The 23,270-nt window shown below is 45.0% G+C and overlaps 1 protein-coding gene across 10 annotated transcripts in view; it reads right to left on the bottom strand.

The window, feature by feature from the left end:
* The window catches only part of Usp7 (ubiquitin specific peptidase 7), a 96,511-nt gene that overhangs the window by 8,893 nt on the left and 64,348 nt on the right, over window positions 1-23,270 (bottom strand). For 8 of the 10 annotated variants that reach the window (XM_063269283.1, XM_063269286.1, XM_063269285.1 and 5 more), the window contains 15 exons: window positions 19,277-19,381; window positions 14,523-14,721; window positions 12,470-12,608; window positions 11,332-11,420; window positions 10,124-10,232; window positions 9,045-9,175; window positions 8,535-8,589; window positions 7,552-7,632; window positions 7,359-7,449; window positions 5,877-5,959; window positions 3,688-3,797; window positions 1,654-1,810; window positions 798-942; window positions 380-510; window positions 52-186 (listed from right to left, as the gene is read on the bottom strand). In XM_063269283.1, coding sequence (XP_063125353.1) covers window positions 52-186; window positions 380-510; window positions 798-942; window positions 1,654-1,810; window positions 3,688-3,797; window positions 5,877-5,959; window positions 7,359-7,449; window positions 7,552-7,632; window positions 8,535-8,589; window positions 9,045-9,175; window positions 10,124-10,232; window positions 11,332-11,420; window positions 12,470-12,608; window positions 14,523-14,721; window positions 19,277-19,381 — 1,760 coding nt within the window. Of the gene's footprint in view, window positions 1-51; window positions 187-379; window positions 511-797; window positions 943-1,653; window positions 1,811-3,687; window positions 3,798-5,876; window positions 6,661-6,756; window positions 7,315-7,358; window positions 7,450-7,551; window positions 7,633-8,534; window positions 8,590-9,044; window positions 9,176-10,123; window positions 10,233-11,331; window positions 11,421-12,469; window positions 12,609-14,522; window positions 14,722-18,379; window positions 18,523-19,276; window positions 19,382-23,270 lie in introns of those variants that run through there. The other 2 variants (XM_063269289.1, XM_063269290.1) reach the window with 2 other exon arrangements.

Raw genomic sequence — 23,270 nt, 5'->3', positions numbered from 1 at the left:
GAGTGTCTCATGGTATCGACAGCCGGGGGTGAGCAGAGCAGCTATACCCACCATGGTCTGCGAGAGGCTCTGAACAAACTCGGCCAGGGAGGAGTTCTTCAGAACCTTGAACACGGTGTACCTCACTTTCTCCTCGTCGTACATGTCATTTCCTTGGTGGCCACAAAACTGGTCCTCTGCAACTATCTGAAGGCACACAGAGCTGAGCTTACAACCAGGGAGACCCCGAGCACACTCAGAAGGCTTCAACCACTTGCCTCTCCACCTCGTGTGCCCCTGGGGCTGCACCGATGCCCACACTGTTCAAAGAGCTACTGAGCTTGGACAGCACAGGCCCACGGCACTGCACACACAGCAGCCTCCCTAGCCAGAGGCTGACCTGCACTTGCATGTAGAGATGGGCTTCCTGCCGCTCCTTCCGCTTCTGAGCCTCGATCCTTTTCTCTTCTTGCAAACGTTCCACCAACTGCTGAGGAATATCATGGTCGGTGACAGCTTGCAACACCTCACCTGCAGGACAAATGCATCCTTTCACCTGGTGCTTACTCTGCGTCCCCCTCTTTAAAGGGCCTCCTGTCACTTCTTCACTAACAACCTAGGGTTGTGGAAGGACTTGGGACCGTGTTTAGCCCACAAGCCCAATGCAGCTTGCTTTGTAGATGGTGGGGATAGACAGAAGTGGGAGTGGGGACTTTGGGGAGCAACAAAGCATCTACATTGTGCTTACGGTACTGTATTATAGACAGAAAGCCAAGGCAGTGAGTCTTTGCAGAACTATACCAAGCAAAACTACTCACTCAGCTTTGATTCCCTGATGTACACTAACATATAGGCATTTGTGCAGTGTCGAACAGATAGATCGTCATCATGACCCCCATAATTGTGCTCGATTGCTTCTTCTTTAGTACACCTGGATACCACGTCATCATCAAATTTACACCACTGCAAGGAAAGCAGGTAGATGTGAGTAGAGAACAACACTAAAGGCACTGCTGAGCAAACACACCCTTCTACAACACCATGAGCACTTCTGTCTTCTGCTCAAAATTTGAGGGAGGAACCATGTGCCCATTGCTACCTACTCAAAATGGCCTGTTTCAACTTTGGACCAATCATTTGCACAGCAGCAATCGTGTGGGGAGTTACAGGCACAGAGTACAATGAATTCATTAAGTAAAAACTTCATGCTGTACTTAATATAATTCAATAGAAGATTTTAATAAAACAGCAAAACAATGCCATGGCAAGCTGACTTAAAATTATATAACAATGATCGTCTCATTTGTCTTGGACAAAGTCATTTTGAATGCCCCAGCCAATAAAGTATCTATTCTGAAAACCTTTGGGCCTTCTTTCCCACTGTCATGAAGACCATGGCAAGATGCCACGTCAGGGACTGTGGAGGGTGATGGCAGACATGTGTACAGTCCTGATGCAGTGAGGCCTCCCTGCCCAGCCAAGGAAAACTGCTATGTCAGCATTCATCAGCTGCACGCGATTGTTTCACACTGTCAAAAATTAGTCAAGAAAACAGCACTCCAGTCAAAAAACAAACACACACGACTCCTTTCTCCTCCAAAATACAAGGGCTGGGAAGGAAGTGAGTTCATGAAGCATGAAGCACAACTATAGGCACCCAAGGCCAGCACTTACTTTGCCATCCCCTTTGGGGTTTAGGTAAACCACGTAATGTCCACCATGATTATCTCCACTGTGAACCAAGACTGCATGGAGAATATAATTTGCAGGGTCCTTAGGGTCCGTTTTTTGCAAAAATTCATCAAGTGGTAACTGTTCTGGAAACTCAAACCTATTAAAAATATTTTTTAAAAGAGTGTTAAAAATCTTTTAAAAATCAATTATCAACTTGCATGTAAAATATGGTATCCTTTAGAGCTTTATTTTTGAACTCGTATAATTTGATTGTGCATCATTAATCATGAACTATGGGTGACTTTGAAGGCTCCTGAAGCTACTTCTTCTATGGGAGTACCTATTACAAAAAAAGTTATTTATATCACTCTAAAGTTAAGGGAAAATTCAGAGAGAACACTAAGATACTATCAAGTTCAAGTTAAAAGAGTTTACCCAACCATCTCATAGTAAATTTACTCTGAACTCAATTTTAGTGTGCACATAAGCCTAAGGCATCTAGGAATGAACTGAGGACACCTTGATGCTAAAGAAAGAGCAGGCTAGTCAGAGAGATGTGTGTAAAAAAGATCTTACTTTTCTTTACATTGCTAAGCCTTTAAAAAAAAAAAAAAAGACTTATTATTACATATATGAATACACTGTAGCTGTCTTCAGACACACCAGAAGAGGGCATCAGATCCCATTACAGATGGTTGTGAATCACCATGTGGTTGCTGGGAGTTGGAACTCAGAACCTCTGGAAGAGCAGTCAGTGCTCTTGACCACTGAGCCATCTCTCCAGTACATACTGCTAAGTCTTATCAATGGCAAATTAAACTATACTCAAGCATGGGGTAAGCAGCTCAGCTGGTACAGTGCCAGCCTAGCAAGCATGGGGCCATGAGCTCTTTCACCAATTGGGCATATGCGTGTTGGCTCAGTGATGAGAAGTTTATGGTCCTGGTGAGCTGGTTAAGCTCTCTCAAAATTAAGTAAATAGCCTTCAGAGGCAGGAAGGAAAGCCGCACAAAGTGGAACAGAGTCCAAAAGTATATAGGAATCTAGTGGCCGAGGGCTGCTTGAATTCAGCCTTACTTACTGCCTTGGAATTGTCTGCTGAAAATGTCTGACCTGGATATTTAAGAAAAATTTTAAAAATGATGGCAACAATTCCAATAAAAACAGGGAGAAGAAGGAGGTGTGCAGAAAACAGGTCGCTAAACACAGGCAACCTAGCATACATCCATTTGTGTAAACAATTTAATTCGGTCAAATTCTTCCTGCAAACATGAATGACAACCAACCATCACGTATCTGGTTCAAAGCTGCTGTTCAAATTAATAAGGGTAAAATTTTGTATACAAAAGCAAATAAGCCAGGCAATAATGTCTCTACAGAGTGAGTCCCAAGACTACCAGGGGCTGTTGCACAAGAAACCCTCCCTGTCTTGAACAAAAAAATAAAAGAACCCCAGAGAAAGCATGCATTATCATCCATACAAAGGTTCATTAACACTTAGGACAGGCTGGCCTTAAACTCACTGTGGCTCTAAAGATGATCCTGAATGTCTAATGTTGCTCTCTCCACCTGTCCTATGCTGGACCAGACCTGCTTCACGCAGTGCTAGGCGTGAAGCCCAGGTCTCATACATGGTAACCACACACACTACCAATGGAAGCACGCACATCCCTAAATTCTTGGATCTGCTGTCTTAAAACTGGACAAAGACTGTCACAGGGCAGTGACGACATCCGCCATCACTCCTGGAAGCCCTAGCACATTCTAGAGGCTAAAAACAAAACACTCATGGCAAATAAATAAATAAATAAAGAAAGAAACAAACAAACAAACTACATTTAGTCAAAAGCTAAAGAAAAACTCTGACTTAGTCAGAAAACCCTGCCCTCTGCTTTCAACATGGCAGAGCAGAGGGTTGGGGTCAGGGCGCTATCACTGAGAGGGACAATCAACAGAGAAGAGCCACCCGTCAGATGACATCTCTGCCACAGCTAAGAGGAGAGAGAGAGCACGGCAGAGGTCAAGGCCCGTTACCTGTCATTGATCTTGATGTTTTGGTCCGTCTGAGGGTCGTACATGAACCGCATGAGCTGCAGGTGTAAGACTGGGGGCAAGGTCAGGAACTTCACGCCCTTCTCTGCTTCCTGCAAGTTGAGAAGAAATGCCGAGTTCACCTCTTTTATTTTGATTTCCTTGGAGATGGGGGTCTTACTTTATAAACTTTGAACTTATGGTGACCCCCTTCCTACCTGTCTCCTAAGTTACCACTCCAGGTTTACCAATCTTTTGGGGTGACAGTTTTACCACGTCACCCTGGTTGGCCTGGACCTCACATCTTTGCCTACCAAATCCTGGGACTAAATGTGTGTGTCCCATCCCACCCAGCTTACTCCTCTGCTTACGCTGGAAAAGCAGTGCTTCTGACTAGGGAGACGGATCAGCGGTGAAGGGTGCTCCACAGGGGTGCAGACCGTGTGATCACAGGATCACATCAAGGTGGAATCAAAGAACTGCCGTGTCCAAAGTTGCCCTGACCTCCCAACATATCTCCACACACATGCTACATAGGCACATCATGCATGTACATACACATAAAATAACAGTTCCAGCACTAAAGAAACACACTTGGGGAGTTTTGGTGGTGAATGTGAAGAAGTTTGGATGTCTCTTTAGGAGATGACAAACATAACCTGGATGGCCAGCCAGGGACACTGGTTATTTAAAAGGCCACTTTCTACCAGCAATATTATAGCCATCCATCACTATGAAAAACAGAGAACCACAAAAAATTATTAACAAGAAAACTGACTAGAGGCCAACCTGGGTCTACAGAACCAGTTTCAGGTCATCCAGGGGTACAGGGAGAAACCTTGTCTTAAAACCACCAAGACCAAAAAGCTGCTTCAAGTCATGTGAAGAGAGCATGCTAGAAGCCCTTGAGAACAAGCACAGATGTAAACGGCCCCCTTCCCTGAATGCTGAGCACAGACTGAGGGGCTCACGATGCTTAGCCCTACTTGTCATACCTCAACCTCAACCTTTCATTTCCAATTCCACTCTCAGTTAACAGATGGAAACCTATTTGGCAATATTCTTTGTAATACAAGAGGATGTTGAATATAGGGCTCCCTCATGAAAGACAAAGACAGAGGTTCAGGCTACTCCACACCACCACCAACTAAAATATTCCACTCCCACGGCTCCCACTCAAGTGAGCACTCTGCCCTACTTGCTCATGTGTAGCCCCTAAACCATCTGGGGCGGGAAAGGGCCGGCTGCAGGGCTTCCTCTCCAGTACCTCTCCCGACTCTCATTCGTATGCGCAGCAAAGGCTCTGACTCAAGGATCCGGGCCAGTTAGGACACCACGAGTTACAAGTTGGCAGGCCTGGTAAGTGCTCTGACAATACGTTCCCTGAATCCAGCCCAGTATCCGCCTTTAGTCTAAACCCTTGGGAGGCAGAGGCAGGCAAGTTTGAGGCCAGCCTGGTCTACAGAGCAAGTTCCAGGATAGCCGGGGCGACAGAGAAAAACTCTGCTAATGAATGACAGATACAATATAAATATAGAATAGACTCACTGAGCGATCAGTCTAGTTATAAACCTGAAAGCGAGTCTTATTCCTCCAGGCTGCCTGGGGAGCCTGAGCAGCAACCACCGCCAAGCTCCCCACTCCAGTAAGGTTGCTTGTACACAGTCAGTCCCCTGGGCACACCCTGGGGATGCATTGCTTACCCTAAAAGCCCGCCTCTCAGAATGGAGCAGACAGAGCACCTAATAACAAGAGCTCCACGTGGGGGTGCATGCCTGCCCTGGCAGATCTGCCGGAGGCAGAGGCAGAGACACATGGATTTTTGAGTTTGATACTAGCCTAGTCTACAAAGCAGGTTCCAGGTTAACCAGAGTTACAGAGTAAACCCTTTATCAAAAAATGAAACAGAACAAAACAATACCAACCAAGAAGCTTTCTGATAAAGGTCAGGAAACAATCAGCTCTCACAGCACACTTCACCTACCTACTCTGCCTGCCGAACACTGTACCTCTTCATCACACAGACATCCTCCCCTCTCATCACCTCTTCATCACACAAGCACCCCCCCCCCCCAATCAGACCACAAAGAGAAAGCCTGGAGGCTCGATCTCAAAAGCACAAGAAACAGCAGCACAGCACAGTATGGCAGTGCCTGGGTAAAGGACTAGAGACAGCTCGGGAAGGAAGTTACCTGCAGGCCATGCTCCCCAGCGTCGTATTTATTGTCACCGTCTAGTTGTTCTACTGCCACATAATCCACAAATGATTCAAATACTTTAAAAAGAAACAAAAACAACAGGTCAGTGGGTATGATCAGAGCTCAAGCACATACCACGGGCAGCCTGGGTGTACATTACTATGTGACCAGGACACCAGCGAGTACGACCAGCAGCTGCCCTGCCCACTAAATGCAGTGACACAGGCCACTGCACCTTCCTGCTGAAAAACAGCAGAAAACTCAATGACTTCGTTTCAAAGTTGTTGAAACACTTATAAGCGTAATCAATGAAGACAGAATGGGACTGTGGCATAGACAATCCATGGGCCAGAGCCCGGGTGTGAAACTCAAAGGGCTGGACGAAGAGGATCCCAGGCCAAAGACAGACCTGCATGGGGCAGCATGATGTCAGCCCTGGTGTCCTGACACACCATCAGACCAGTGACAAGAACAAGAGCAAGCAGCAGCTACTACAACGACTTCACTGAAATCAGTACGTGTCGTTAAACAAACAGCAGCATGAGTGAGGTCAGGCAGTCACATAACGGCCTTCTCCTTCAGTGGGAATGGGGGTAAAGCACCAGACAACAGTCAGGTCAGCCATTACAGAGGGCAACAGGTAGTGTGGGCAGAAGGCCAGGGAGAACAAATAAAGCACCGAGAGAAAAAAAATGAGTCAAGGCAGTAAAAACTGACAGCAAAGGAGACCCATGCAGCAAGAGGCTGGACAGCACCCAAGATGTGAAGACAGTAATACCTATGCAGTCCATGGAAAACAGTGGACAGTAATCATAAACCACAGCTCAACAAAGGGAAAAAGGTCCCAACAGGAAGACAGTGGTACAAATAAAACCCCCGCCAATCTATGCGCAGGAAAAATTCGTCTACATCAGAGAAGCCTAACTTGTTATACAGGCTTTACAATGAAATATACAGAATCAATTTTTACATTGGCTTTCCTTCTGTGGAAAAGCACATACAGTGATCGCTGAACTTATGATCTATCAATCCATACCAAGACATAAATCATGTTGAGCCCCCCCATAAATGAAACCAGAAAACAAAAGCAATGGCCCAAAGCTGTGACTAAGAAATATAGCTGTAGATAAAGGCCCCTAAATGAATACTAGGAGATGACCCAGGCACTGGTCCTCAGGAACACATGAGGCACACATGAGCATGATGCTGAAAAAGCATCAGACTACAACCAGGCTGACCCAAGGTGCTGAATGCCGGAGTTGTTTCCTCTGAGGGGTGAAGGGATGCAGGGACTGGGCAGGCCACAAGAGGTTTGGTGGCATCTGGACACACTGCTCCGAGGGTTGGACACGCAGATGGTGCTGATGCTTAAGATGTCACCCCCTGCAGCTAACCTTCATTACAATACAATCACTGTACAAAATGAGCCAGAGCAGCAATGGCTAAAAGTTTATCAAGTATGGAAACCAGACTTACTGTTTTTCTTTCCTTTTATACTTAGCTGGATATCATAATAATCTTCTCTCCTATCAGAACGGTAGTCTACTTCTTTGCACTGAATATAAGACTGCAAGAATGTAAGAATAAACAGAAGGCAGCTTCAGCACTGGTTGTCAAATCCCCATTTTTAATCTTTCAAAGACGTTCTTTAAAGCTAATGCTCACGTACCACCATTTTGCCTCGGAATAACTTGGGAATGGTGCCTTCTACACATGTGCCTTTCATTTTATTTTCCACATTATCAAGCAACTGAAAGAGAAGATTTGGACATTAAAAAAGAATTTATACTTGAGTAATACATAATAATTTAACACTTTACTTGGAAATACCAACAGTCAAAGAATTTCTAGACTATAAATATATTACCTTTGGCATGCAATTATAAAAAAAAAACATACACATCTTTCTTGGCTGGATTTTGTTGCTTTTACAAAAAATATCTCCATGCAGTAGTTGGGGTTAACCTTTATACAGTCTGGATGAATTAGTAATCTGGAGTGCCTTTAGAAGCATTTTTCATTATTTATTTTACCTCTGTGGAAAAGCATGTAAATTGATCACTAAACTTAACTCGTAATGGTCCACACCAAGAGATTAATGAGGTTGAGCCTGTCAACAGGATTGACTGGTTTGTCCATGGATATTTAATGAACTGATTCAATCCAGCTAGTGCTGCAAAAAAGAAAACACACCTTGCCCAGCCAATCACCTTGAACAGCCATTCCACGTCTGCGTGAACACGCATCTCTGTCCTTTCTCAATCCAGGCATGAATGCACTAGTGACTAATGGGGACAGGCAGCAGCACCACTTTTGTAGTGTCTGCGGCTGCCAAAGCCAATGTGCGTACCCCTAGCTTTGAGACTCCTGTGCAAATGCTCAGGCAATCAATCAATGAGAACCCACCACTCACAGCTACATCTGCTCAAACTTCCCCAGCATCACCTTCTACCGACTCAGTCCTTCCCACAGTTCACACCTAGTGGAGCACTAAACCAGGCATGTCGGTGGGACCCCAGCACTCTTTAAATCTGGTCTACACAAAACCAAGGTAAGTGGTCTGCTTAGCTGTGAAAGTCCACTTGGTAAAGACCTCTAGCATTGCCTCAAATATTCACTTTGAGAACCAGACAGTTATTGCTTGAAACTTACCACTCGACAAAGTTCTTGAACATCGTGTTGCATGAAGCTATCTAAAGTTTCCCACCTTTCAAAGAAAAAAAGGAGTATCTACGTTTCAATTTCTGTATTTCAAAGAGTGAATTATGATGCATTTTAGACTGCAAACTAAATTGAATCAACCTCTAGCCTCAAATTCGGTGATGTTTTCGGTATCTTGGGGATTGTCAGAATGCAAAGATTAAACTGAATTTTATTAGCAGCCAGTGAAAAATTTAAATGTTTTTTAAAGATCTAGAAGGTGGTGTCATCTACAAGTTACATATACATACATTTCAAAGCTAGACACGCCCCTTTGTTGAAAAGCAAAGTGGTAAAATCTTTCAAGAAAAACTCTTCAGACAAAGCCTTACTTCCAAAGAGGGGAAGCATAGAAGCCCTGGGCCAGCCGTGAGCCTGCCTGAGCCGGATGCCGTGTCACTCCTGTCTCCACTCTTGTCCCTTACACAGAAAGCAGAATGGAGGCGGATTGTCGATACATACCCAAATGACTTTGTGAGCTTTTTTGTTCCTACAGGCTTATCGCTGTGCTGTAACTCATAGAACACTCTCTGCAATGCTAAAGGGACGCTTTTAGATGAATCATCACCCTCTGTTGGCATCATGTACACAGCCTAAAAGAATTGATTTAAAAATGTTTAATTTTAGGTAAAAGTATCATTTCTAATATCATAAGGAGTAAAGCAATTTGCTAGGGGCTCTGAACTATGTCCATGTTTGTCAAACCATCAAATAAATGTTTGTAGAAGACAATTTAGAAGAAACAAAAGAGAATGTAAACAAACAAGTCACCTATAGCTCACCCCGCCCTGCCCCCGCCCCCACCCTCTGCAGGCACTCCCTGGGCTGGTACACATTTAACCTAGCCAGTGTCTAGGAACCAGAGGCGATGAAATGCAGATGGCACTCAAGCTGCCACTCCACACACTCCCACCTCAGAGGGCCACTGTCACAGAAGCAAGCAGATGAGACACACAGGAGCCTATCTACAAGTACTTTCTCTGTCCCACTCCATACTCTCTGCAAAACATCCTCAGTCAAAAAGCACCACCCGCCATCATTAGATTCAAACTGCTTACTAAGAAGCTGAGACCGGAGGATCACAAGGACTACCGGAGTGAGTTTAAAGCCAGTCTAGGAACATATGCAAATGCCCCCCCCCAACTTTGTAAAGAAGAGGGCGTGGGGCGGGCCCCAGCACTCACTCTACTCAGCCCAGGCAGACAGATCTCCCGCTAGCCTGTCAGCTACAAGAGAGCTAGTACTACAGACTTTATTAAATAAGGTCAGGGGAGCCTGGGAGTATAATTTAAAGGTAGAAACGTTAGTCCTAGAATCAATTAACTGTTATCATTATGGTGTTTGTATTTTTAAATATGATTACATAAGTTAGCTCTAAGAGCAGGTGGACCCCACTACCAGCACAGACCCAAGGAAGCTTGGCAAGGCCTCCCTGTGGAGAAAGGGCTGCTGGAAAGGTAAAGGAATACTTTACTTGGGCCTTTAACATACCTTGCAGAAGAGAAAGCAGAAAGCTGCTGAAGGGAATACTATTCATTTACCTTTCGTAACTGATTTGTGAAAAACAAGGTCTGCAGCAAGCTATTCATGTAACACGTCGCTCCCTGATTCTTTAAGCCGACATAGCCAGTATGCTTCTTTGAGTCCCACCTGAAAGACAGTCCAAGTTTGAAGGTCCACTGCACGAGGCACCTGACTTCTACAATGGCAGTTTGCCATTTGCCCCTGACAACTGTGTAGCTGAATGTCACTGTCTCATGTCATCTTCTGTTTTCTAGCATCCTGACAAAGTCCAGAGACTATTCCTCCAGGCACACATTGGGAACTGAGGCCTCACATCACATGGATCTTTCATTGCCATGACCATTCAAACTCAATTTCAGCATTTGTCTGTTCCCAACAGTTTTCAGCACCATCACCACCCTGCCATTCATTCATTTCTAAAGATCAGCACTCAGACACTGGGGGTTATCTTTTATATCAAATGTGACTACAGAACTATCTGATTGATTCTCTCTCTCTCTCTCTCTCTCTCTCTCTCTCTCTCTCACACACACACACACACACACACACACACACACACACACACACACACACCCCAAAATGTGAATGCCTAATGTGTAAGATGTGGCAACAGCTGAATACCCTAGACACTCCTACCACCAAATCTATAGAAACACACTTACACAGAAATGTAGAATTATAAAGCACTTTTAAACCCCAAGGGTGGCACCTCTTTGTTATGCTGAGTGGCTACTTAAAAGAAATGGTAGTCTAAGCTGTATCCCAGATATTTTCAACCACTCAGCAGAGAGAAATCTACGGTAAACAGAAACTACACTACCGCTTCCAGACTCCTGCCAATACTGCTACACTAACGAGATGAGACAACAGCAGAGAGGATGAGTGAGTGTGCATTCGCAGGCCCAGCCAACAGCCCAGATTACAGCTTTACACCCAAAAAGGGACTGGACAGTCAGCAGTGCCAGCACATTCCCTGTGACAGGTTTTCATACGTGTGCAGTCTTCAAAATAAGAGCCATGCACACAAAGGCCCTGGTTCCTCTACAGATAAGACCGACCAGAAAACCAATGCTGGCCAGTTACATTCAGAAAAGCCACCGAGGGTGCGAAGGGGGCAACTATGATGTTGAGTATTGGGGGCAAACTCAAGACGGTAAGCATCTCTTAAGCATATCCCAGTGCTTCTCAATACAGTACAGAAGTACCCAATTGAACAAAAACTTACGCAACTCCATGGGGAGCATCCGCCTGTACAAAAACTTCAAAGGTGACTTTGTCATCATCTATAAATCCTTTCTCAGGATCAGTCACTTCCTGTAATATAAAAATAATACAACTCACATAAGAACACACAAGCATCCACTTTACTCAAAAGAAGCGACTGTCTTTGTACTTTGTACTCAATAAACTACTATGTAATAGTGTACTCCTTTAAAATTTTTCTGCAACTTTGCTCTAGTCTGGAAGTGGTCCTTTTTGTTTTAAGTATGGGCCCCTGGAAACTTTGCAAAGGTAAAGGTGTTCAGGGTTTTACTGTCCCAGTCTGAGGGAGCTGACAAGGTTTTAAAAGTTCTCTGACTAGAGAGCAACATGCCAAGGACCACCACTGGCCACTTCTGCAGAAAGGAGCCCCCCAAAAGGTCACCCTACCAGGATTTCCACTGTCTAACTAAAATGTGCTTTCGTGGGCTGGAGAAATAACTCTGCATAACAGGTTTGCTGCTGTCATGAGAATCAGAACTTGGTCCTAGCACCCACACCTCACAGCTCACAAATGCCGTGGCACTAACCCCAAAGAATCTGATAGCCAGTTGTGTGGCACCCTCACACACAAACAAGTTTTTGAAAGATATTCTAAAAATTCATACTTGATGCCAAGTGGTGGCGGCCCACTGGTCTAATTCCAGCACTCAGGATACAAAGCAGGCTGAAGCCAGCATGGTCTACCTAGTGAGTCCCAATACAGCCAGGGCCACACACAGAGAAACCTCAGGCCACGCCTGAAGAGCCAGTGAGAGCCACACAGGAGCAGGCGTTTGTCATCTAAGCCTGAACCATGATCTGAGTTTAATCCACAGAACTCACACAAATGGACCACACCTCAGCTCATGTGTGCCCACACTCAATTATTTGCACACAACCACACACACACCAAAGATAATAAAGTTTGCACACCATGCACATATAGCATAGTAAGTAAAAATTTAAAGGCTGCAACCCAAGTCCTTATATATACTGAACACAATACCAGAAAGCCGTGCCAACTTCCATGTGCCTGCCTGCTCAACTCACAAAGCAAGACTTTTGAAGACTAAAAGAACAAGACCAGCAATGCCAGTTGAGGTGCCGAGACTGTCACTTACACTCCAGGCCATGAAATTAGAGAATCCCCAGTCGTTTTCCTTGTGGAAGAACAAGTGGCTGATTCGCCGGCTGAATGACTTGTCGTCATCCCTGTAATTTATTATCTTCAGCACTGCTTGTGCATGGCAGGACCACGACCTATTGGGGAGGGAAGCAAACAGACCCCACCAAGCCTTAGTTGGCATATTTAACTGAGACCCACATATTTTTAAAACATCAAAACCAGCACATGAAAATCTACCTTGGATAGAAAAGAAGGATTTGAGGTCCCAACTGCAACAGCTTACTTAGCTCCCGGTTCTATCTTAGTAACTAGCTGGACTAGAACTCAGACCTACCTGCCTCTCTGCCTTCAGAGAGCTTAAAGCTGTGCACCATGGCTTGGCTTGTATTTGTTTTGTAACCCCTAGCGTGTCTAAATGTTTAAAGTATAAAACACACATTCTGCCTGGACTTGAAAGTATGTGTCGTAGGTTTTCTACAACTGTGGCTACTAGAAACATGACGGGTGTAGCTCGGTGGTTGTGTGGCACAAATAAATGCCTGTGACAGCTGATACAAGAATAAAACAGTGGATGGGCAAGGAATGGTGGCACGCATACACTCTCTACCACTTAGGAAGCTGAGGCAAGGCCATGACTGTGAATTCAAAGCTATCCTGGTAACAAAGCAAAGCCCTCCTCCTTCAATCCCTAAATGAAGATGGATGCCCCTCTGGGTTCTACCACAATGCAGTATTCCCAGCAGAGCCTGCAGCTGTGGCAAGAGGCTGGCTCCAGCACACCTGCCCTATGTACCAGAAGGGATCAGGCACAGAAGCATGTGCTGCCAATCAGGACACCAGAGGGTGGGTTCATGACTTCTGGCTATGCAGTCTAGTCTGGGCACCAATTTACTACCAGAGATAAACTTTTTATTCTGTAAGTGGCCCTCATTACATATAAAATTAATTTCACACCTTTCTGGAGAAGGAGGCAATGCTGGGGCTTTGAACCCACCCCACAGCCTGTACTGCACCACTCCGGCTTAGCTGGACACTTCTCAAACATTAAAGGAGAAGGAAAGGAACTATGTTCTTCCTGGGAGAATTTATACAGTAACCAAAGCTGCTATCTTCTGGTGAACACTTTCCCAAGTACCAGAATCAGGGAGTGTCATGGGGCCTACATTGGTATAGACAAATGGATCTCTCCACAGATCACATACACTCTCTCCCAACTGTCACTCCAAGAGTTTATAATACTGACAGCGAGGATGTGGATTGAAAGGAGAACCACGGGGTTGGGGATTTAGCTCAGTGGTAGAGCGCTTGCCTAGCAACCGCAAGGCCCTGGGTTCGGTCCCCAGCTCTGAAAAAAAAAAAAAAAAAAAAAAAGAAAAGAAAGGAGAACCACAAGCTTCTGAGACTAAACCAAAGGGGTCAAGTTTGAAAGACTCATAGACCATGAATCCTCTCTCTTTCACTGGAAGGACTTCCAAAATGTCTTTGTTCCTCAGCTACTGAGATAGGGTCTCATTTACTCCAGGCTGGCCTAGAACTGAGCCTCCTGCTCTCTGTTTCCCAAATACTGGTAACTAAGACAATAAATATCCTTTTGAAAAGTATGACCAAAACTTTCCCCATAAATAGGCCAGATCCATACTTTTTAAGCACCTCACTGACAGTTGTGAGGTATACTTTCCAACTAGCCCACAGGCATGAGCCATCAGAGGACAGAAGGGTTATGTCAGCTTCTGACAGTCACACCTAAGGCATCTGGCTTCTGGGACAAGGGAACAAGTAGTTCCGTGGCTTGTAGAGTCCAAATGGACCCAGTTCAGGCTGGTGGGTGCTAATATACTAAAATTACTTTTTTATTACACTCTCATAATCAGGGCAGAAGCTGTAACTCAGTAGAAGAGTGCTTATGTAGCAAGTCCCTAGGTTCTATCCCCAGAGCCAAAAGGAAAGGGACTGTTACAGAGTTACAAAGAAACTGAAACTGAGTAAGGCTGATGGAACTTGGCCTCCAGAAATCTGTGCATTTGTAGTTGCATCATTTAAACTCTTACGTGGAGTCAGATTCAGCATTGCACTGGAGAAAGAATCCTACGCTTTTTTGGTGTGGTCTGTCTGGATAAAAGCGTGGCATCACCATAATCTTCCATGGCAGATTTCGCACAAAACACGGAGGGCTAAGGACCGACTCACTCAGTCTGCTGAAGCGCTCGACAGTGAACTGAAAGGTTGCCTCGGAGCGCCAACTGGTGTCTGCAAGAAAACACGCCATCAATCACAGAGCCGGGGCATTAACGAAAAGCATTATCAACACTGCAGTAAACTGCTCTACAAGATCTCAATCCAGTCCAACTGCTGATGCCTCTGGGAGATGAGTGTCCTTTCCAATGTATGAAAAGGCACTGATGATAAAGAAAGTTTCTACACAGCTGGACCCTAACTGAGGGCACTCGCCCACACCTGCCTTCCCTCAGAGAACTAAGGGTTTAGGGGGATGAACATCTACTTCAGTTTTCACCTCCCAAACCTGAAACCAACTGAGGAGACAGACTTGGGAGGGAAGGAAAAGAAGAGCTTGTATGTCTATATGTAAGTGGGACTGACTGTGGAGGGGGAGAAAGGCAGCTGAAAAGGCCAGCCGCTGTGCTAGGAGCACAGGAGAGCATGACTGACAGTCCCTCAGCTTAGAGCTCTGTGAAATCAGCCGGATCCCTTAGGGCAGCAATTTGATTATAGAGAAATCAAAGCTCTTTCCAATATGAGTATCAGCACAAGAACGAAGGTTTCTGATCCTTCACTGCCTGTGCTCAGAGGTTCAGTGCCTCAATCAAAAATGTCTCATCTAAAATAGGGCATCATTTAACCATCACTGGTCAGTGAGCTGACACAGTCCCAGGAATGGAGTGAGCTGTCTTCCACAGCCACTCTGCCACAGTTGCTACTGACAAGCACCAGAAAAACATGACAAAAGCCACAGGAAGCCAACAGGCTGTAGAAGTTTCTGAAGGAATCACTTTCTGTGCTCGTCTTGTGACAGAGAGGAAAACAGCTTCCCAACTGGTAGGGACTGAGAGCCACCTCCACCCCCATCCCCCAAGAATCGGGTACTGATTTCCCTGGCTACTAGTTCCCAGAACATAATCAGAGGACTATACTATGCATAACTAGACTTATGAAGAGCATGGTCATTAACAGAGACACCCTGCCCCCTTACATTTCCAGAGTGCTGAAGGCCATCAAAATAGAGCCCCACAACCCATCCATCTCCACACTGCACACAACATGGGTTTGCGGGATCATCTGTTCTAGATATACTAAAGTTGCTAGAAGTTTGCAACTACCTGGGTCTGTTCTTAAGAAAACATGTCCATCAGTCCTCACAAGAGGGTATTCTTTACCAAATCTGTTAGAGTTCCCTCACCCCTTTTTGTAACCAAGCACATCCCGGCTCACTCAGTCAGGGCAGGGTGCTGACTGACTGACTGACCTAAGTCTACTGGGTGGGGTATTCCTGCATCTGCTTGGAGGGGGAAGATTCTGTCCATGAATTTGCCTAGAGGGACTTAGCAGAAAAGGTTAGCTACATGCTTTAATGGATGTACAAATTGCACCTGAGCAGCATTAATTTCCACTTTACAGATAAGGAAACTGAGGCACACTGACATGACGCATGTCATTTGTGGAGACACCAAGGACAGTGACGATACACTCTATAATAAAGCTAGCCTGTCCCTGAGATTCAGACTTGTAAGATTACATTTATACCCACAAAAATTGGAGCAGACTACAATTCGTTTGTTCTTCCACACGACACATTAGTCAAATTGCCAATTTTTTCTTTAAATGTTAAGTAGAAACAAACAGTGGTGACACTGATCTTAATGTGTAAATTTTTTAAAGAGAACCTGGCACTGTCCATGGTCCCTTTTCACTGGTCTGCTTCGATACAAGTCACTGGATTTCTGCATTTATACTGAAGGCACATTCTTAGAACAGGCTAAGGAAGTTGAAACTTCTTGTGAATAACTTGGGGACTGGGATACAATCCAACCACAGAGCCAGCCTAAGGCTGACATGATGAACAAGGCCCTTGGTGCTCAAACAGGTGGGACAAATGAGGATTTATAACTGCCAAGTGAAAGGCCTAATAAGAGAAACCTGAAACCTATCCACCACATGAAAGCCTGCTCATTACCCTCCTAGAGGGAATTCCTGAAGATTGACCAACCTGACAACCGTCTCTGCCCAAGAACGAATGCAGTGGTACACAGGAGCCTATATCCTTATTAAAAAAACAAAAACCTGAGTGGACTGCCCTCGCCTCAACTCTGTAAAGAAAGCACACAGAGACAGGACATTTCAGGCTTTTGAAGGGACTAATTTCTCCATATGGTTGGTGACTCTAGAGGGATGTTTTCTCAAACCTTCTGACATCCTAGTCATTGTAATACAAATTCTGCAAGTCAGTTAATCTTTTTTTTTTTAAAGATTTATTTATTATATATAAGTACACTGTAGCTGTCCTCAGACACACCAGAAGAGGGTATAGATCCCATTACAGATGGTTGTGAGCCACCATGTGGTTGCTGGGAATTGAACTCAGGACCTCTGGAAGAGCAGTCAGTGCTCTTAACCGCTGAGCCATCTATCTCTCCAGCCCAAGTCAGTTAATCTTAAGAATGGGTTGTTTCCAGAGACCTACAATTTACTGCAGCTCTGTCTAGATCTGCAGAGCCCATGTGCTTACCCTAAAACATCTAAGGAAAAGTGATACTTGAGGAGATAATAAATATAAGAAAGTAGCTCAGAGACCTGCCCGTCCTGTTAGTTTGTTAACAGGTATTTTATAAAATGCTCTCTTCTTCAACTACACGTATCCTCACTAGTGTCTGCACTGTCAAGCTACACAAGAAATGGCTCTAAGGACCCTGAGCACAGTAAAGTCACCAATCATTTGGTTACAAGTGGGCCTCAATCCAGTGGTTTCTAGATCATGTGTCCTAGTTTGATATGTTTTTAAAAGATCTAAGAAAAGGGGTTCAAAGCCAGAGTCTAAGGAATCATTAAGAAAGCACCAGGGCGTGGACGGCTGAGGCATGGGTAATGCAGAGCTCCTCAAAAGTTTAAGGTTCTGACCCCGGCCACAAGATACATCAACCTAAATCAGCATTTCAGTCACACTGCTTCTAGAAAAGCTCACCCTAAGATCTGCTCCAGATACCGAGCCCCACCCTCCCTTGCCTCTGCCATGCTGTGAACAGGCCCAGGTCCAGCGCTTGCTGAAAACACTTCCAACTGCAAACCAAGAGGACCGCTGCTCTGCTTCCCCATCTGAGAAGCCAAGCTGGGCCACTGCTACTTCAGGTCTCCTGATAAAGTATGGGTACTTAGTACTAAGGATTCAATACTATTTACCCTAACATAAGAAAACGCTGACTCTTAACCAGGGTTCAATCTAGGCACCGAGGCCCCCAGGAGATATTTAGCAATGTCTAGAGACATCTGGTTGTTGTTATGGCTGCAGGGAGGAAGCAGGTAGGGTTTAGTGGGAAACACTGGTGTCTTCTAATACACAGAATAACCCACTCTCATAGCTGTATCTATGTCTCCCTACAATCCTATTAAGAGAGGAATTGCTTAAAACAAACTACCCTGGGAGAGCTGATGGGGTGGGCTTGGGCACAGCTCTACAGACAACTCAAATTGACCCCAAATGCACACCTGGCACCTCGGCCTGGCCACTTTCCCAAATGTCCTCTCTGAAACGATCCTGGCATCTCTGGTGTCCAAAGTGAAACCACCAAACGCCCAATAACCAATAAGACCACACCCACACCGATGCCCTTCATCTACAGTGGAAAGCGCACTCCACGGGGAACAAAGCAGCGGGGTGTAGCCCACGCCTCTTTACCTTCCTCAGAAATTGCCTCAGCCAGCTGCCAGGGGTAAACCGCACTGTGAGAGAACTCTCAACTGCGGCTGCAGTTTCGCATGGAGGCTGAACTTTTGGCAGGAGGTCTGAACAGCAGTCCTTCTGGTGGTGCAGCCCGTGCCTGATGGTTTCTTTCAACTGCCCCGTTCCTCCCCTGGGAAGGACACAACCCTCATGAGGATTGATGGACATGCTTGTACAGAACATGGTTTCAAATTACACTGCAAGATTCCAGGGGCTGCATACAATTACTGGCTGCTCCCTTCTCAGGACGTTGGCTTGCAAATGTTTACATCTCTTAAGATGATATATTATAAAGATTTCTCAAAAGGAAAAAGTGATTCCCTGACACAAAATGCCCACGCATATACATATGCATATGCTTTTCCACACGGAAGCTACACAGAAAAGTGAGTGGAGGACGTATAGGGCCCAACGCTTGGCTCTCTCTTCATTCCTAACAGGAGCTGGGAGGCGTTCTCAATTGTAGGACTGATAAGACACTAACGTGGGAATGCAGTGGAAAACCAAATCCCAATGCCTGGAAGCATCTTGCTGCAAACAAAAGGGAAAAGAAAATCTCCCTGGCACCCTGAATGCTAACAGCTGGAGACCTGTGGGTATGAGCAGACACCCACTCACTGTAAACCTCTGGATTTGAACCCCCTTGCCTAGACTGAAGAGAAGCAACTTACCTTGAAATCTTACACAATCTTGAAATTCAAAACAAAAATAGGATCCTAAATTGCCTCAGACATAACCTCCTGAAAACTAACTACGCTACAGACTAGAAAGTACTAGAAAGCACTCAAGAAAAATGCAGGTGGGTGTTGTCTCTGACAGCTCCACGGCTGTGAGTACGTGAGCAGTACTCACCGTCCTCCATGTCCTCCTCTGCGTTGCTGTGCCCATCACTCAGGGCTACATTTCCATTGATGACGGGGTTCTGAGTAATTCTTGGTGGGTCATCTGTATCTCCAGCTTTAAGGAAACATAAGAGACCCGTGAGTTGATTTTCACAGTTGGACTAGACAGGCAAGCATATACTCATGCTGGATACTTTGTAGTCACTAAATGCTGATTGTAACACAATCCCTACATTTACTAATGCAAATCTTCAAAGTTTGAAGGCAGATGAATACTGGCCACAATGCATGATAATCTGCCCCACTTGTATTAGTAAAAGAACTATTCTGTATACGTAAGATGCATATGCCTAGCATTTCTTATTTACTCCTGTTCTGTAATGGCTAATGGTTTAGATTTAAGAACATTTACATAATCAATATGGAAAGTCATTTTGTAGTAAGCTTCCTACTAATTAAAATGTAATCCTCCAGGGCAGGGCTGTAGGTCCTGGGAGAGCTCTAGCCTAGCATGCACAGATTGCTGGGTCCCACACTTAGTACTGAAAAACAATTAAAACTTAACCCAGGAAGGAAGAGATGACTCGGGTCCAGAGCAGTCACTGCTTCTGCAGAGTACCTGAGCTTGGTTCCCAAAACTAACAGAGCAGCTCACAACTTGCCTGTAACTCTCAGCTCCCAGGGATATAATGTGAACTGTGAGAGCACCTGTACTCAGTCACATGTACACACACACACACCCCAGAAAACACCTTTCAATAAAAACCTTAACCAGACTGACTATTTGCTTGAGTTCACTAAACATCTAAAAATGAAACTGAGTAGGAAAAGTATGGGTCACTTTTGGGTTTGTGATGTTCAGACCACAGCTGGAGCCACCACATCTGGCTAATCTTGGGATTAGATCAGCCCCGGTACACCATTCCTAAACACTGATTGCAGAAGCAGGTCAATTCCACAAACACTGCCATCTCATCCAGGAACTTTGCCTTTTCCCTGCCATGACAAATACCCCAGCAGGAAATGGGTCTTGCTGCCTGAAGGAGGCGTGCTTTTCTGAACAGCTAGCTAGGTAGCTGTGTGCTGGACCTTCATAATCCCAAATCTTACTGTTGCTGGGGATGGACACGGAGACTGAGACAGACACGGGGACAGAGGGGAGGAGGGAGACAGACAGACAGACGCAAGCACGTACATTCAGAACCATGGACAGAGCTAAGGCTGTGCCCCCTGCTGTTTGGCTTTTAAACTGCAAGCCTCCAGCTGGAGCATGAAAACTCTGACAACTCCTGCTTCCCCATCTCTGTGTCCCAAAATTCTCAAAATATAAGAAATAGACACCCCATCCACATTTAGACAAATTTAAAGTCACTTCCAATCTTCACAGGTTAATAATACACAATTGTATTAGAAAGTTAACTCTAAAAACAAACACTTTTTAAAAAAACTGGCCCACAATCCCTGGATAAGAGTCTGTGTAAGAGATGCGGATGTCTTTAAAGGACATCTTCTGGCCAGCCTGAAACTCACAATAATATCTGCCTTGGGCCCCAAGTGCCAGCCAGGTGACAAATCAATGAGGTTTCTGGTGACAAAGGCTCTGCAGGAGCTGGACAGACTGGTGATTTAACCAGTCTTAATTTTCTAAGTAATGAGCATCAGAGCTATGAGGCAAAGAGAACTGGGTGTCTGAGAATCTCTTTGACCTCCATCAAATCACCCTTCAAAGTTTTATAAGCTTTGAGGCGCTCTATCAACGTTGCCTGTTTTAAATGGGTCACAATCTAACTTCTCTGCATGTACTATTTCTTCAAAAACTGCTTTATACGCAAACCTCTCTGTTACTGAGCTGAAGGGAGTGCAATAGCGCAGCCCTGGTTAAAGTGCTTGCCACAGAACCCTCATACTCTGAGCTCCATCTGTGAAATGCAGTGGAGCCAACTCTCAAAGTTATCCTCTGAGCGCCACGCATCCACCACAGCGTATGCACATCTGTTCAAATGTGGAAAGCTGTGTGCTAAAACTTCCTTGACAAATCCTCAAGTGTGTGAGAACCTATTCCTACTTGATCCTGTCCATCAGGAGCCTCACAGGACAGTGAGCGACTGTTGCACACACAAGTTTGAAGGTGTCAGATCCTAAAAGAATTCTCTTCAACTATATCTGGCAATAGTCTGATCCCATCACGAATGCCTTTAAACACAATTCATGTCCAAATACAACCTAACAAACCACTCTCCAAACATCCGTCTAAATTACAAGCATCCTGAAACATTAGTAACTGAAGACAAAGGTCTATTATCCCACTAAAATCCAAATATGATCAAATAATTCAGATTGCAACTTCTACTGCAGGAATTAAAGGCTGTGCTGTGCTGGTAAGAGTGCATTTTTCAGCCAAAGTTATACTGTACAAAAATTGAGTTCTAAAGAGCCATGGCTCCACATGCCACATCTGACACACTGTGGTTGGAGTAAAGTGAGCAATGTTAGACTTAAGTGAGCCTGAAGTCACAGCTCTCCTTCCCCCACTAAAGAGGGCTGATCTACAGTTGATAGATCCAAGGGGAAAAACAAGTAGAATCATACAATACAGCATTCTCCTAAGTCACAACCCAACTCACACCCAAAGTAACCCACCACACAGGTAGAGTTAAGGCCAGGTGACCATAAAATGTCACATGTCTGTTACTTGTTAGTCTGCCAGGTGCTTGGAAACTCAAGTATGGGAATGCTACTAAACAAGTGGCTGGGCAGCTCAGGTCTATCTCCCAAAGGACAGAATATCCTTTGTAAAGTTATTCCAGCGCATTTAAAACTTAAGACTATGGACTATACCAGAAGACTGGTCCCTTTAGTGTGGACTGCACACTGGAAGAACAGGTTTATAGTACGCAAATGGGTTTCACTGCTGGGTTTTCTGCCCTGCTGACTGGGTTGGCCTTCACCAGTGCAGTGTCTGTCTCCTCACTTTCCACACTGTATTCTGGGGCTCAGTAATTCTAAGTGAACACAACTCTCACCTACTGCACTAGACTGGCTGACCAATGAGCCTTCAGCATCCACCTGTCTTAAGCCCACCCTGAATCCCAGCCCTAAGTACTGGGGTCACAGGTGTGCGTTTTAGGGCTCCAAACAAAGGTCTCCAGGCTTGCTCAGCAAACAATGTATCTGCTGAACTCTCTTCCCCGCCCCTAGCTGGAATCTTACATGTACTTTAACATCACTTGGCCAAACGAGAACCCAGTACTAATTTTCTGACACACAATCACCACAAATAAGAATCAGCTGGCCAACAATGACAATGTACAAAGCTAACACGGCTAGAAAAGAAGTTCCTGGGCTAGGAGTGTAGCTCAGTTTCAAGAGCACCAATCTAGCAGGAGGTTCTGATTCAATTCTGAGCACTCCCTCAACAACCTCCAAAACTCCCACCCTTCATATGCTCGGCATCTGCAGAAGATAAAGCGATTGCCATTCTAAAGTGGGTGTCACTCAGAAGAGGGTACTTTTCATCATTGTCTCAGGTTTAATTCTGTGTGCTTGTTAAAAGCCTCCCCCCCAATCCCCAAAGGCTTTTTTTTCTTCTTCTTTTTTTCGGAGCTGGGGACCGAACCCGGGCCCTTGCACTTGCTAGGCAAGTGCTCTACCACTGAGCTAAATCCCCAATCCCCCCCCCCCCAAAGGCTTTTTTAGAACGATCCTAGCTGCTTGGCTAGTTATGAAGTCTAAATAAATGTCCTCCTTCCTGAGGAGGTCTCCAGTTCCTGCCATCTACTTCCGTTTGTGATGTCATAAGAGGACTCCCATCTCATCACAGAACACTTGCCCACTGCCATGGAAACTGGCAGCACTAACTTATTAGTACCTCAGACTCAACCCTTGATAAGATATTAGAGCTCAGAGGAAGAACCTCGAGTGTTAGCCTAAAAAGGATAGAGCAGAAGACATACTCAATATTCCAAATAATTATCAAGATCTGTTAACCAAGCATCTTGTGTACT

This window comes from Rattus norvegicus, chromosome 10, assembly GCF_036323735.1.
Source record: "Rattus norvegicus strain BN/NHsdMcwi chromosome 10, GRCr8, whole genome shotgun sequence".
In the NCBI taxonomy this organism is placed as follows: domain Eukaryota; kingdom Metazoa; phylum Chordata; class Mammalia; order Rodentia; family Muridae; genus Rattus; species Rattus norvegicus.
This window is presented reverse-complemented; position numbering and strand designations above follow the sequence as displayed.